Source organism: Lynx canadensis, chromosome B1 (genome assembly GCF_007474595.2).
Source record: "Lynx canadensis isolate LIC74 chromosome B1, mLynCan4.pri.v2, whole genome shotgun sequence".
NCBI lineage: Eukaryota > Metazoa > Chordata > Mammalia > Carnivora > Felidae > Lynx > Lynx canadensis.
In genome coordinates this window covers 135,124,783-135,140,982 of record NC_044306.2, presented here as the reverse complement: position 1 = coordinate 135,140,982, position 16,200 = coordinate 135,124,783, and the positions used below count along the sequence as shown (strand labels likewise).

Sequence of the window (16,200 nt, the reverse complement as noted above, 5' to 3'; positions counted from 1 at the left end):
ACACACTAGTGCTATGGTAGCAATAGAAAAGTTGGGAAAAAACTTCTAGAACTGTTTCACAGAACATAGAAAAATGTACTCAGAAAGGTCATATATATGATATCTGCCTTTGGGTTAAATACAATTAAAATGCTCAAATTCTTAGGCAGAAGGAAGAATCAGAGAAAATATATAATTGTGTAAATGCTTTAGAGTGTGATTCTCCTTGGTAGAATATAGAGTTGTAATGTAATTAAGCAAAAATGGAAGGAAGCCATGTAAGAAAAAGATGGGCAGCAGCAAAACACCCAACAAGATGTAGCAAGGTCATGGTTTTCCTCCAAATGAACAAGACGGTGCTCTAATTTAAGATTTTTTGTGTGTTACTACTTTAGTTTCTTTTGCTTCTATTTCACACACAAATACTATTTAAACTAATGCTATACTGATATGTTTGGGGAAATGTATAATATCCTGGATGATATCAATAATGAATTTAGTGGAAAATGTATTTTAAAAGTTACTGCAATTCTGTCTCTTAAATTTTTTGTTGCCGGCTTTGGTTATTTTATATATTAGGTAGCAAAGAAGTTTACCTTCTAGCATAAGTAAATATTCTCTACTAATGTCAGTGGGACATAAAAATAAAAAATAGGGATAACGATCTTCTCACAGGATAGATGCAACCATTTCACAAAACTGGATAAGTACAAGATTAAGATTTAAACATCTTTAAACTACAAATTAATAAATTTTGGTAAATTTTGTAAGTGGTATAGAAACATATGAAATAATGAAACAAAACAAAATGATTATAAACATCTGAGAAATGTGATCAAGTCCACAGAATGCTTTGGGTCACATGTAGTTTTCATTTGTTGAGGAATTATTGACAAAAAATTCACAGTACAATGCATATTTTCATACACACACACACCACACACAAATGTATATATTACATATTAAGAAAACTATGATCATCTCTTCTAAAGGAACCTTAGGTTCTTTAGGTTATGGAATATGCATATAGAAATAAAATTATTTCAAAATATCTTTGAAACTTGTGATGAAAGTGTCTTATTCTGTATGCTGATAGTGTGTGCTGAAACAATGTGTGATATATCTGTCATTGTATGTACATCAAACATATACAGTGGGTTTGTTTTTCTAGTATTTTATCAGTCTTGCAAAGTAATTCATCTTGATATTTGGTCAAACAAAAACATCAGAGATTGTGCACAGGGCACACACACACACACACACACAACACACACAAACAACCCTTAAATATGGAAAAATGCTAACCCATATCACCTGGTAAATAATCTAGGTATTTGAAAATTAATTTAGAAAATAGCATTACAATTTTGAGTAAATCAAGATTATTTTAAAAGGTTAATTCCCCACTATGAATTCTTATTTTCACTGGGGCACCTGAGTCACTCAGTCAGTTAAACATCTGACTGTTGGTTTCAGCTCAGGTCATGACCTTGCAGTTCATGAAATGGAGCTCTGTGTTGGGCTCTGTGCTGACAGTGCAGAGCCTATTGGGATTCTCTCTCTTTCCTCTCTCAGCTCCTCCCCCACTGGTGCTCGCTCTCTCTCCTTCTTTCTCCCAAAATAAATATATGAAAACTGTTTTGAAAAATTCTTATTTTCCCTTTTACTATGCCCTTGCTTTATCACCTTCATTTTCTTTGATTTCTCTCTGTTCTTTCTTTGCTCCCTTGTAAATTCTAATTCTTAACAATAACCAATTAAAAATTGTCCCTTTAGAAACATATTATCACAGGTATTTTCATTTTAGTTCAACAGTTTCACGCAGGAATCTGATTCAGTTCCTTTATTCCGACATATTAAAATGCAGATACGAATTAATGTTTGTTATGGCTCCACAATCACATTAGCCATCATTTCCTAGAATTAGGTATTCATTCTGTAAATGGATTCTCTTCTCTATTATTAAAGATTTAGTTGGGATTCTTCACTGTTTTACTTTACTTTCCACAGCATTTACAGAGTTCTGCATTCTGACTGCTTTTACTTAATATTACAAGCACTCATGTGGAGGGGCGCCTGGGTGGCTCAGTCGGTTAAGTGTCCAACTCTTGGTTTCGGCTCAGGTCATGATCTCATGGTTCATGAGTTTGAGCCCATGTTAGGCTCTGCACTGTCAGTGCAAAGCCTGCTTGGGATTCTCTGTCTTCCTCTTTCTGCCCCTTCCCTGCTCATGCCCTCTCTCACTCTCTATAAAATAAACATTTTAAAAAAAGTACTAATGTGGAATTTACATTTGGTCATAAGTGAACTTCCTTTCACAAGTGAACAAGTTCCAGATATTTATTTCCATAGACATATACACATGCACATGGAAATACACACATAAAAGGGGGATAGCAGGTAGAAAACCATTTACAGATAATCCTTTCAATTGGGAACTTCTTTTTAGGTATCATAAACATGAACTTCTACATTTCAGTCAAGAACAGGGAGGATGATTCCCTCAAATGCACCAAGTAAGTGGAAATTTCTCCACAATGTGTTTATTGCATTATAGGAGCTGAAAGGAAGATGAGGGAAATATAAGTATATGAAAACACTATCAAAATCTCCCATACTGCTGCTTCATTGATTATATCTATCCATTTTCCATTGCCCATGGTATTTCTCATCCTCTCTGCTATGATAAAAATAGATTGCATTGGCCATGTGGTTAGTCTTGTTCCTGCCTTCATTTAACATACTGAAAGAACAAATTGGTTTAGTAGAATGACTTTTCTTATGAATCATCCTTTCCATCATTTATAGTTACCTTCTAGAAGTCTTGTGTTTCTTGCATGGCAAAATTAGAGATGGGTACGTACTTCATAAATTTGCCTTTTTAGTGAGATCTTTCCTGCTCAATCTATTTTAAAAAGTAAGCCCACCCACCAGCACTGACCAGAATAATTTTCCTTTTGCTTTGTTTTACTTACTAGTGCTTATCACCATCTGACATTCTATACATTTACCTATCTATTTTTTAGACCATCTTTTTCTCTCATCAGTACAACATGAGCTCCACATGGTCAGGGATTAGTTTCTGTTATCTCTACTGATGTAATCTTAGCATCTAGCTTTATACATGGGGCACATTTTATTTAACAAATATGTCAAATGACTGAACTACAAGTCATTGGAGTAGAGTAATAGAAGAAAAGAGAAACACTGTCATCAGAGAAACAATCCACATATTTGTATTTCAAACATCTTGAAACTAAACTCTTATACATTTGCTTCTTCTTAGTGCCAGTGATAGATGGTTGGCCTTATGACAAATCCACTTGTTTATAAAACTGCACTGATAATTTCATATATTCTGTGTGATTTTCATACTTAAGAAAAACTATGCAGACTTATAGCTATTTTTATAGTTTTATTATTATTTGCAATTATTTTCATTATACATTTATATGTAATAAATTATATGCACTGTACTTATAAATTATTTATTAATAATAGTCATTATTAAAATAATGAATTCTCTCCCCTGTATCCTTACTAAAAGTAATGGGAGCATAGAAAGAATTCTAGAGGCCTTTATCTGCAAATGAAGAAGCTTATATACTCTGAAGTGAAGAATGTGATATAATGGTATACACCCTACTGAGTTCCCATGAGAAATGCTCTTGATAATCCTGTTCTGAAGTGCTTTTCAGATACGTTCCTGTGCATTTGCCCAACTCTACAAAAAAACAAGATGCTGAAGCACAGTGGGTACAGTAAACATTTGAAGGCCACTGACAGACTATAGTAAAAAAAAAAGAGAGATAAAAATCTTCACCTGTTAATAATAAAGAAATATAGTATATTGTTCTATAGGATATTTTAGGGTTTTGTATTTGTTTGTTTTTTATTGTTTTCGGAAAAGTATGGAGCTCTCTGGTTAATTTGGAGCAAGATACCCAAATATGGTTAATTTCATAGCAGGAAAATATCTATCAAATTCATCCTCTCACACCATATGGTTTTTAGATGGTTTTTAAGCAGAAAGTTATCATGAGGACAATGAAATAAAATGTAGCATATGGACTGGATAAACAATCTTAACAGGCAGACATTACAAAGTAAAGAAAGCCTTTCCTGCTCAAGTTGGCACACAGATTTTCTTTCTCCGATCTCACAATCTCCCACTGCCAGAGGTTTAAAAATAACAACTCACGTTTTTATGGTTCACACACTTCATGAGGACTAGCTCCCGGTAAGCTCTCTTGGCATGCGTTTGGTTCTGAAAGGGTCTGCTGAGCTTCTTAATGGCCACATTTCTGTCAAGAACGGCATCATACGCAGCACTGCAGAAACCCAAGAGCAATCCAGAATTAGGAACAAAGAAGCCCATAAAATTCCTGTCTATGGATATGGGTAAAGGATATGGATAAAGAAAATACTATCCTGGAATCCCACTCAGATATCTTCTCTTCAGGTCACATGCCAATCAGGCTGTAAATAAAGACCTAGGAGTGGGGTGCTTGGGTGGCTCAGTTGGTTGAGTGTCCGACTTCGGATCAGGTCATGATCTTGAGGTTCAGGAGTTTGAGCCCACCGTCGGGCTCTGTGCCGACAGCCCAGAGCCTGCTTTGATTTTGTGTCTCCCTCTCTTTCTGTCCCTTCCCCGCTCACGCTCTCTCTCTCCCTCAGAAATATAAATAAACATAAAAATTTTTTTTAATAAAAAAAGTAAAGATCTAGAAGTGACTAGTATCAAACCATTCTACTTACTAAGAAAAGAAAAAAAGGACAGTATCTTGCCCACTCCCCCCAGAAAGAAACCCAGCATAAAATTGCCTCCTGGATTGGGAGACAAAACAAAAGTGCTCCACTCTCCCACCAGCCATGTGAATGTGGCAAGTCATTTCATCTCTCTTGGCTTGAATTTCTCATCTAATAACATGTGATATTTAGGTTTTCTCTAGCTATAAAACTCCAGTGTTATTTGGTTATTTTAAGAGAACATTATTCTTTCCAGTTCTTTAAGGTATGACATTCATTGCCCTGAATGCACAGGTTGGTTGGTGCTCAAGTGTACCCATTAACAATAACAAAGCTGAAAATAAGGAATCCAGTATGAGGGTTTTTAGAGCATAAATAACTGCATTTCAATATGAAGACAGAAATGGATGCTACTAGCATTTGACGCTTTCAAACTATTTGAGAATGAAAATCTACTATGCTTTGAAGGCAATCAATTTTTAGTGCTTTTTCTCTCATAGTAAAGAATATATGGGTCTGGAGATCAAATAAGGAAGTGAATATCTTCTTGGTATTTACCTAATGACTCACTCACAAAATGGTTTTTTGTTTGTTCATTTTTGTTTTACCCCCATCCCTGCAGCTTCAGATTGTGCTGGATTTTGTCTTAGTTGCCAGAAAGGAATGCAGCAATCAGTGTCCCCTACCAGTGATCTGTTGAATTGGAAGTGGTATTAACCATTCAGTATTCATGCCACTAAACTAAAAGATAAAGAAAGGGGGTGGGGTGCCTGGGTGTCTCAGCTGGTTAAGCATCTGACTTTCGCTCAGGTCATGATTTCACAGTTTGTGGGTTCAAGTCCTGCATTGGGCTCTCTGCCGTCAGCACAGAGGCCGCTTCAGATCCTCTGTCCCCCTCTCTCTCTCTGACCCTCCCAAAAAAAGATAAAGAAAGGGGTTAGTATTGTAAGATAATGATAGATTAGTGGGATAAGGTTCGACAAGATCTTAGAAGTCATCTGGTCCCTGACTCCATTTAATTATTCCATTTAATACTATTATTCTCCAAAATGTCTCCATCAAAAGTTTGACCAGTCTCAGGGCACCTGGGTGGTTAAGTTGATTAAGCATCCGACTTTAGCTCAGGTCATGATCTCACAGTGCATGGGTTCGTGCCCCGCATCAGGCTCTGTGCTGACAGCTCAGAGTCTGGGTCCTGCTTCAGATTCTGTGTCTCCCCTCTCTCTCTCTGCCCCTCCCCTGCTCACACTCTGTCTCTCTCACTCTCTCAAAAATAAACATTAAAAAGATTTTTTTTAAGTTTGAGCAATCTCTGCTTGAGCATCTCCAGAAACATGGACCCCTTTAATATCAAGGCAGCTTTGAGAGTTGGAAATGTCACCATTCTAATAAGCATAGTTTTATCTCTGTGGTTCATACTGACCACTCTCAGCTCTGAATGCTGGGGTAACTCTCAAAATAAAATACAGTATTCTCTTTTCTATTATGGTAGGTCCATAATATTTGAAATCCATTAAAGGACTGGGCATGAACTTTGACCTATAGCTATAAGTTTTTCTTATTTTTCCCCTAAGTTTTTTTCTTTCTCAAGTTAACTATCACCAGTGTCCTACCACCATTTGTCAGAATGTCATTTCAGGTCCTATCACCATCTGGCCAGTTTCCTCTGAATATACTCCAGTGTGTTGATATCTGAAAATGTGGATCCTGAACTAAATAAACATTGCTAATCCAGGCATGGAGTGTCAGCGAAGATTACGGTAGGGCTATCAATTCCTTCACTCATTTACTAGCTCATTCATTCTGTTGACACAGTTAATATAACTAAGTCTCCCTTGGCTTCTTTGATAACTATGTCACACACTATTGACTCACAGTGAACATGTTAATTAAAAATGTTGTCTTTTTAAAAACCTGTGCTGCTTTTCACCTCTTCATGTTAGCACTGATACTTCTGTTCTTGTGTTTGTTCTCATTAGCCTACCGAGAGCAGCACAGGTAAAGGAAAGAGTCAAATGGGCCTACATCTCCTAAGCAGTACACAAGAACAAAAGTGAATTCAGAGGAAGAAAACTTGTTTTCTGAAGTTAAGAAATTGTATCAGCAGGAAACTGATCAAAACAATCACCTTAAAGAGAAAGAATACATTTTAGTCCAAAACAACTTAGCTGAAGTCATTAAATTATCTTTAAAAAGAACAGCAATCAGTCATGCATTCCTAGAAAGAAAAATTCAGGAGGCAAATTCTGGCATTGTCTGGTCAAATAGGAAAGTGTCTTTCCAGGTAGTTCCAGGCATCCAATCAGCCAGGCAGACGTTTACAACTGTATTGATTGTCAGAGACTATGGACAGTTAGCATTCAGATCAGCATCACTTTATATTGATTCTATCTTCTTGCGGTCAACATTCTGCTCATCATGCTCTCCTTTGGATCTTTGCATACAGAATATTGCCTATATTTGGTCAGCTTGACTGGCCAATGCAGTTTTACTATTGCATTTCTCATAGTTTAGTACATCGGCGTCTGGTTTTTTATATAAGCCTTTAGTGAAGGCTGGTCAGTGTGAGTCTGAGTCCCTGAGATACTGACCAGATCCTGCAGGACAGTGGGCCAGCCTCCAACTTCACGGGGAATGGCTGAGAAAATGCCATCCTCTGGGGCTCTTGGCAGGTTCTGGCCAGTTTCTGCTGGAAATGTGGTTTTCTCCCTCCCTGTGGTACCTCTTCCTTGAAGTTATTTTAGGTATGAATCTCAGCACTGTTGCTTACTGGATGTGGAGCTATGGGCAAGCCACTTACACTTTCCAGCATTAGTTTCCTCACATTTGAAATGGAGATAACAACCTGACAAGATAATTATAATGAGTAAATGAGATAATAATGCAGCTGTAGTGCCTCACCTAGAGTAAGCACTAAATAAATAATGACTATTACCATTTTTAAAATCGTTCTTGTTGGAGTCATTGTGTAAGTCAGGGCAGGATAAAATATTAATTCCTATGGCATGTGCTACAACCTGACATGTATCTACTAATCATCAGTTTTTAATCTTTCTACTAATTACACATCCATTCACCTATACCACTATCTTGGCCACACTTCATAAGTTTGTCTGGTGATATAAAAGTTAAGGGCAAAAGCCTTCTTAAAATCTAGATACATTATAGCCATGTAGTTCTATTACTTTCCATTTTAATAGGTTATTCAGTATGATTTGCTTTGAACGAACCCTTTATTCCCAGGGATTGCTACATCCTTTCTTAATAGCTCACAGGGTGTCTTTTGTAACCAATACTAAGACTAATGTCAAGCTCAGCAGATGTCTCATAATCTCTTTCTTTCCATTAAAGAAATTGGAGTGCTTGCCTGTTTACAGTTATATTGAATACTGTGCTTTGGGCTCACTGAATTTCCATTCGCCACCTTGCATCATGTCTTCTTGTACAGAAGGGACTTGGAAGTTAAATGTACAATTCCCAGATACTCTGCAGTTAGTGCTCTGGACTCCAGTAAGGTCCTGCCACACAGATACAGCTAGGAGAGATTTGTGAGGCGAAAGGGAGGGTGGTCATCCTCTAACATTTCTGGGTTGGCAAGCAAGGCCTCATGGAGATATGAAATTTTCTTCTGTAGCAGTGACTCATTCCCCAGACTTCTGGGTGAGAGAAGGGGTTGAAGCAAAGGCAACAGTGGCCTCCAGGTTGCAGGCCCCTGTCACCAGCATCATGGGGTAGCGACAACAGCAGTATTAAGTACACAGTTTCAGCTCTCTGATTCCTAAATCTCAGTTACAACCATGTTTTCTGGAAACTCAGTGGTTCTAGGACACTCTCAGAGGTAAGAGCTCCCCTTGTGATTCAGCTCTCCGGTGTCTGGGAGTCATTCCAAGAAACCCAGACTAGAGCTCACTTCTCCAGGCCTTCCAATGATTTTGCAAGCACCCAATTTACCGTATTAAATCTTTGCCTACTTGAAATGTTTCTGTCTCCTGCCATGAAGCCCAGATGACACTCAAGTCTTTCCCATCTTCTATAATTCCTCTGTGATTACTGGCAGCAGTTTAGCAAATACATCTGCAAAATTGGCATCACTGGTGCTGTATAATCACAACTTAATGTCTGAAAGTTTTCCATTACTGTTTAGTCATCTTTTTTTTTTTTTTTAAAGAGTCTTGGTCTATAGCACCTTACTTTTTCTCTTTCAGTATTTTCTTTCTTTTATCTTCATGCAGATAAGAGATAAATCTTTGTGAAGATTTTCCAGCAACTTCCAGCAACTTTCCAACAATTTTGCTAAAAACTTACCAGAATTTCTTGACACACGGTACTAACTCACCTCCACTTAAACCAGGTTTGTTTATAAAAGAAAGACGTAGCCTTTTGTTATTATACTCCTGTCATTTAAACCAGTTTTATGATGATGCTATAAAGTTAAGTTTACTTCCTTGAATGTATTTATATAACCATACACACAGAGACATACACACGTGCACACACACCTCTCTGTAGGCAACTGTTATTCTCTATGTATTTATCAAGGCTTTTTTTTCTTCTGGAAACCTCTTGCACATACATTCTTTTTCCTAAATAATAACCATTGATTCAATAATCTTTCTTATTCCCTTTCCCTTTCACATTTAAAATGTTCTTGATCATATAAATGTTTATGGGTGAGGGGCGCCTGGGTGGCTTGGTTGGTTAAGCGTCCGACTTCAGCTCAGGTCATTGTCTCACGGCCCGTGAGTTCGAGCCCCGCGTTGGGCTCTGTGCTGACCGCTCAGAGCCTGCAGCCTGTTTCAGATTCTGTGTCTCCCTCTCTCTCTGCCCCTCCGCTGTTCATGCTCTGTCTCTCTCTGTCTCAAAAATAAATAAACGTTGAAAAAAAATTTTTAAAAAAATAAATAAATGTTTATGGGTGAAAAAACATCTCTAGGCCTTATGAGAATATTATGTCTTAAAAACAACAACAACAGCAACAACAACAACACAGCTTTAAAAACCTTATCATTGCCACATCTTAAACATCTTAAGCGATAGCCCAGCTGCCCAAATTCCATCCTGGGAGAAACTGTCCCCTTCATCACTCTTTTCTCACTTTCCCACATTCTCATCTGACCCTTCCAAAGGCCTGGACTTTAGTTGAAAGCTACTAAAAACTTTCTTCCCAGTGCCCCCAAATATCCCACTTTGGTACCCCAAATTCCAGTCGATAGAGATGCTATTGAGACACTGATTCCACCCTGGAGAACCACGTTGGGAAAGCTGCCAAACCCTGCCTCAGGCTTTCACAATCATTCCTCCCCCTGCCAGGAATGCTCTTCTCACATCCTCACTTACCCAATTCCATCCTGTGATTCAGGTTTCAGCCCAAATATTATCTCCTCAGTACAAGCCTTCCCTAATCATCCCATCAAGAGTCAACCGTTGATTTTTTTGATTACCTGATTTTGTCATTTGAATTGCTTGGCTGTAGCAGTTTCCTTATATTTTGTCAGGGAAGCTTTTGATTGCAAGCAATAGAATTTTAACTAACAGTGACTTAAGTAATGAAAATGTTAATGATATTACATAATGGAAAATCCAGAATTAGGAATATGCAGCTTTCAGGGATAAATTACAACTCTTTTGGGCCCTAGACACTTTTGACTTTTGATTTTCTGCAAATTGGTTCTCAGCACATCAGGTGGGGGTGGGGGCAAGCCAAGGATAGAACTTCATTAGTGCATCAAAGGGAAGGATAGGTGCTGTGCTGCATTGCTAAGATTCCGCTTTTATTATCCTAGCTGCTGGAAGTGCTGCTCGTGGATGGTCCCTCAGCTCTTAACCCCCTTTGGGTAGAATTTCAGCCAAAAAGATCTGCTTCACCAAAGTCTATGCTTTCTTCATGGGCAGCCTTCGCTCAATAACTGATGAACCTGGGATTATAGAAGCCTGGCCACCTCATCCCAATTCAGAACAGCTGGTAAGGCTCACTCCCTCTTCAGAACTCCCAGTAGGGTCAGCTGAGGTTTCCACTGAGAATCCATTGCAGCAAGTAGGGCTCCAGCAAGGGGCTCAGAAGCCCCTGCCTCAAAGACAGCATCAAAAGTAGCCACTAGTCTAAACACTATAAACTGAAACAGTGCTTTGCAGCCCTTCAGTGAACTAGTGACAAGGGACATTTCACAAAGACCGACTACCCTGATGAAGAATATGGGACCAACTAAACAAACTCACCACCACCAAAAATTAGATGAACCTAAAGAAGATGGCTGTCCTAGATGGCTGCCTGATTTCCATTTCTTGGAAATTAAGATGGGATGATGGCATTGGAGAAGAAACTGAAGGCCCCCAGAGAAGAACTGCTTCATCTCAGAGAGATGGGGTTATAAGGCACAGGCAGGCACTGCCTCTCTTTTTCTCATTTTATCTTTCTGATAAGTTTTCTCATGCCCACCCTGATGCCCTTCATGACCATTGAGTGAATGAACCACCTATGTACGTTCAAACCCATGTTTGAACCTACAAAATCCACAAAGCTGCCAGCCTGCCATTTAATAGGGTAAGCTGGAAACTTGGAAATTTAGAGTTTGGCTTGATATGAAATATGTGATGGTCCAGAGGCTGGTCAACCTGCTATAAAGCATAGGGAGAGCACATAGAGAGTCGTCAGAATATCCTTGGTATGCTGACTTTGCCATTTGTGTAGCATAAAGCTATAATTATTTACGTATTTAGTATTTAGTAAACCTTAACTTTTCAATAAACACTTTTGACAAAAATAAAAAAAATGAGACCACATATTTAATTAAAATACTATATACTGAATTAGACTTCTTGTGTTTTCTCAGGTACAACCAAATGAAAACCAGAAAATAATCCTCCTAAAGGAACATCAGTATCTATTTCAAAGTCAGTAACTACTTCAAGAAGACTGTGCCCAAACACAGTGATTTAACACATGCACCTGCAAAAGATGCTTTTACAGATTACTCTTGAAACATGACTTTTCACTTAGGTCAAATGGTTCCTTTTCTAAATTAATCCTTTCATTTTCAGTTCCAAGGTGTTTGGTTTGGTTTGATTTGTGGGACGGGGGGTGGGGGTGGTAAGTACAAAAAGTTAAGCAAAGCTGTTAATGTGTTCTATTAGCAAAAAAATAATTTTGTAAGCATTTAAACTTTTATATCATGTTACCAAATGCTTCAAATATAAAATAAGTATCTTTAATAATAGTTTGATTTGCTATCCAATGACTCAAAGCTTGGAAATTCAAAATGAAACCCCTGACAATAGGATGAAAACTTATAATTTTAGTTAAAAATGACATTGAAGACCTATCAGTTATTTTTTTCAATAACACAAATACAAATTATTTTGGAGAATATTGTCATACTAAAAACAAATGACCAGATTAAAAAAATCTATGGAGTAGAAATGGATTTGAATTGGTTGTGATACAAATGTAATTAATATTGGGTCCAAATAATCTGCAATATTCTACAAATCAAAATATAACTTACATATACCTTACACTTATATGTCAATTACATATTAATAAAAAACAGAATATATAGGCACCAAAATTTGTAAATATTTTCATACATACTTGGTGAGAATCACTTTATTACAAAATTTTGGAGACAAAACTGATGTTGAATAAAAAAAATCAAGTTGTTGCAGCAAGTCAATCAGCATTTTCTTGGAAGCCTTCATCATTCTGGTTGATGAACAACTATGTAAATAAGTCTTAAATTTTGGATGCTTTTTTTTTTTGCCCTCAAATCATTTGGAAATCTTTAATCATGGTATTTAGTAAATGGGGCATCCCAATATTTCAGCTTTTGAAATACTTAGGGGATAGCAGAATAGCTCTAAACAAAAATTGCAAATAAAAGCACACTGAAATGCACTGGAAGGAACTGAAACAAGAAGGGAACTAAGAAATCAAATCCAGAAAATGAGTTCTCAAAGAGAGGACAACATTTAATTTTGAAAATCCACAAATATGATTTAGAATATCTTAGTTTGTAAAAAATAATAATAATAATCTTTTGATAGAGTTCATAATTTTAGGAAGCATTCATATGATACATAGGATTTGAAGGTGTTCCTAATTTGGGGATATTCTGATTATAAGTGCCTATAATTTTTCAGCATCTAAATGTGACAAACCATTAAAAAGACCATAAGTAGGGGCAACCTATTTGACAAGTTCCATCTTACACAATTATTTATTAGCAAAGGAACTCTAAACGAAAGGGAGAAACAGAACTTTCGCGAAAAAACTTGGGCTGAAACACTCCTATATTACAATACAAAAATAAAATAGAATTGATAATATTTTCAACTTAGTAGAATTTGTTCTTACCAGGTACCTAAGACCTTCTGGGAGTATTTTACAGATAAAAATATTGTGATCTATATTGAAGGTGCCAAGATTTCAAATTTAGTAACCACAACATACAATTTTGAAGATTTCCAGAAATTTAACAAAAGGTTAAAAATAATACAATCACATTAAGAAAAATGTCTTCTTCAGAAAATATCAACGAAACTGTACAATAGACAGGGCTAGGAAGTTTTGGTTGATTAAAATACATCAGTGTATATCCAGAATAATTATTCTTCTCATGTTATATTTTTGATATGTAGGTAATCAATATAAATCAATTGTTAAATCTTATTTGTATTTTTAGTTTATTTCTTAAGAATTAGTTAATTTAAAACAAATTTTAAGGGCACTATTTTTACATCCATCAATGTATTTGAATGCGTCCTTTCACTATCAAAATTTTCCCAACTTAGACATAAATGATAAGGTCCCTGTCGCTCATGACCACTGGGGTCCTGGTTGAAGAGGCTTTTGCATGTCACTCCCTACAAGATGCAAGAGGCAGAAGCAAGGAACTGCTCTTCCAGAATTACTGCTACATTCCTATTTTTAGTCATTTCCTGGCAATAAAATTTGAAGTATGGTTTATATCTGGTAGTTTTGTTATAACAAGGTTTGCCTTAAAAATCTGCATAGTAACCTAGGTTAAGTTTCAAAACTTGGATAATGTCAGACTTAGCCAAGGAGTGGAAGCTAACTGAATGCATCATCTTTTTTTGTGCAAGCAACTCAAACTCTGGAACAGTTGACTCTCAAATTGGCCTGTGATAAGAATGTGCTATGTTTAAAATTAACAAACTAGAGACAGTAAGATGTTCCTTTGGCTCAGAAGTTGGGACTATCGATTGCCACCTGAAAAATTGATCAGACCCATTAGGGGACTCACAGGAATCATAAATGGTTCCTGCACATAGGACATATGATAGAAATAAACATTGCCCAACCTATGGGCCCACTCTCTCTTCTTCCAAGCCTACCCCAGCACAGTATTTCTGGTTATAATCATGACTGCTCTCCACTAGCCTGACAACTGGAGTAGCGCTGCTCACTATGAATGGCCCCCAACACCTACCAACACATCCATGTAGAATTTATATTGGCTATTGTTTATGCCCCTGGACTTCTTTATACATTTATCTTTTCTTTATTCACTTCTCCTACTCTGATATTTGGGCTGATATTTATGAAACGGAGTTCTAGCTCTACAGCAGTTTGTTTGTAGCATCATTATAGGAGACTTAATACATATCGCCTTTTATTGCATCATTTTCTATCCTCAGAGTTGTGCTCCTTAATGGCCAAAATCCTGAAGGATTTAGCTCTGTATTCCCTATATGCTTTATGTATGAAATTATATTTGCTACTGTTAAATGTTTATTTCCAAAGCTTTAAATATGTTAATAAAAGGACATTATATATGCTAAAGGACAAAATTTTAAATAAACTAAGTACCATATTTTTTAAGTGGCTCTGTTACACAGGATGCCAAAATATTATCTCCAGCTATGTCTTTATGAAGGCTCCTGATTCACACATATAACTGTCTACTGAACACCTCTAATTGGATGTCTCAGAAATATCTGAAAATTAGTACACCCAAAACTGAACAAGCTTTTCTCTCTTAACCTTAAATTGTCCCCCTCCAATCTTTCCCTTAAACACCCATTTGTTCAAATGTACAAGTCATCTGAATTTTTCTCTTCTCATCTCCTCCCCATATCCAGTTCATGAATAAGTCTTTGTATTTACCTCCAATGTAGATTTTCAAACTGATCCACTTAACTCAAACTCCATTTCCATTACCATGTGTCACATTGTACTATAGAGACTGACTCTTAAGTGATCTCCTTGCACTGATTCTTGCTTCTCTAAACCTATACCTGACCATTCTCACAGAGTCTTAATATATTTAAACTGGGCTATCCCTGCCCACATTATTTTATGTCTGAGAATCCTGCTTATTTTTAGCACTTACCAAGAAAATATTTTGAGTAGCACAGCCTTAATAAAATAATAGAATCTCATACGTTGTTATGAAAATTATGTTAGCTTAACAACAGCAAACCTGTCCCACTGCTTGATTTCGAGCATGAGGGCAGGAGCACATGAATCTTGGTCACCATTTTCTCCCAGTTTAATTGAGATATAATTGACATATAACATGATATTAGTTTAAAATGAACAATACAATTATTTGATAAATATATATATTGCAAAATGATTACCACAATCTTAGTTAACACCCATCACCTCATATAGTTACAACTTTTTTTTCTTGTGATGAGAGCTTTTAAGATCTTTTCTCTTAAGAACATTCAAATACACAATACAGTATTGTTGACCAAAGTCACCATGCTGTGCGTTGCGTCCCCAAAATTTATGTATCTTAGAACTGGAAATCTATATCTTTTAACCACCTTTACCCACCCCCCTCCTCACCCCATCTCTGGCAAACCCCAATATGTTTCTATATCCATGTTTCTTCTCTTTAGATTTCATATATAAGTGTGATCATATATTATTTATCTTTCTCTGTCTGACTTATTTCACTTAGTATAATGTCCTCAAGGTCTATCCATGTTGTCACAAATGGCAGAACTTTTTTATTGTTGAATAATATTCCATTGTGTATATATATCCACATTTTATTTATTAATTCATCTGTAAAAAGACACTTAGGTTATTTCTATGTCTTGGTGATTATAAATAATGCTGTAATAAGAGTGTTTTTCACCTTTGCACTAAGAGTATGGTATGGTGTCTTGCATATATTTAACACTAAATAAGTATTTGTTAAACAAGTAAACTGACAATTGAAGTACTCCCAGTGGTAGAGCAGAGTGAATTTATAGGTCTCAAATTTCTACAAACATGAGTTGAATAGCTATTAAATATTTTTGAAGTCATATACATCATCTTTAAAATTCATGTAAAATCTATATTTTAATCCCATATATATCCATGTTTATTTTAATGTAAAATTTCATTTCCCCATCAACACATCAGTCTTCACATGAAATTTCAGTTCCAGGATGACCCGCCATGTTTATCATGGAGCTCTGAGTATTCCTGACTATTGTACCCACACCCCTCCCTGG

At 36.5% G+C, this 16,200-nt stretch overlaps 1 protein-coding gene across 10 annotated transcripts in view; it reads right to left on the bottom strand.

Moving 5' to 3' along the window:
* The window catches only part of MAPK10 (mitogen-activated protein kinase 10), a 342,250-nt gene that overhangs the window by 81,273 nt on the left and 244,777 nt on the right, over nt 1-16,200 (bottom strand). For all 10 annotated transcript variants that reach the window (XM_032592947.1, XM_030313501.1, XM_030313497.1 and 7 more), the window contains one exon: nt 4,181-4,310. In XM_032592947.1, the coding sequence (XP_032448838.1) occupies nt 4,181-4,310 (130 nt within the window). The remainder of the gene's footprint in view (nt 1-4,180; nt 4,311-16,200) is intronic.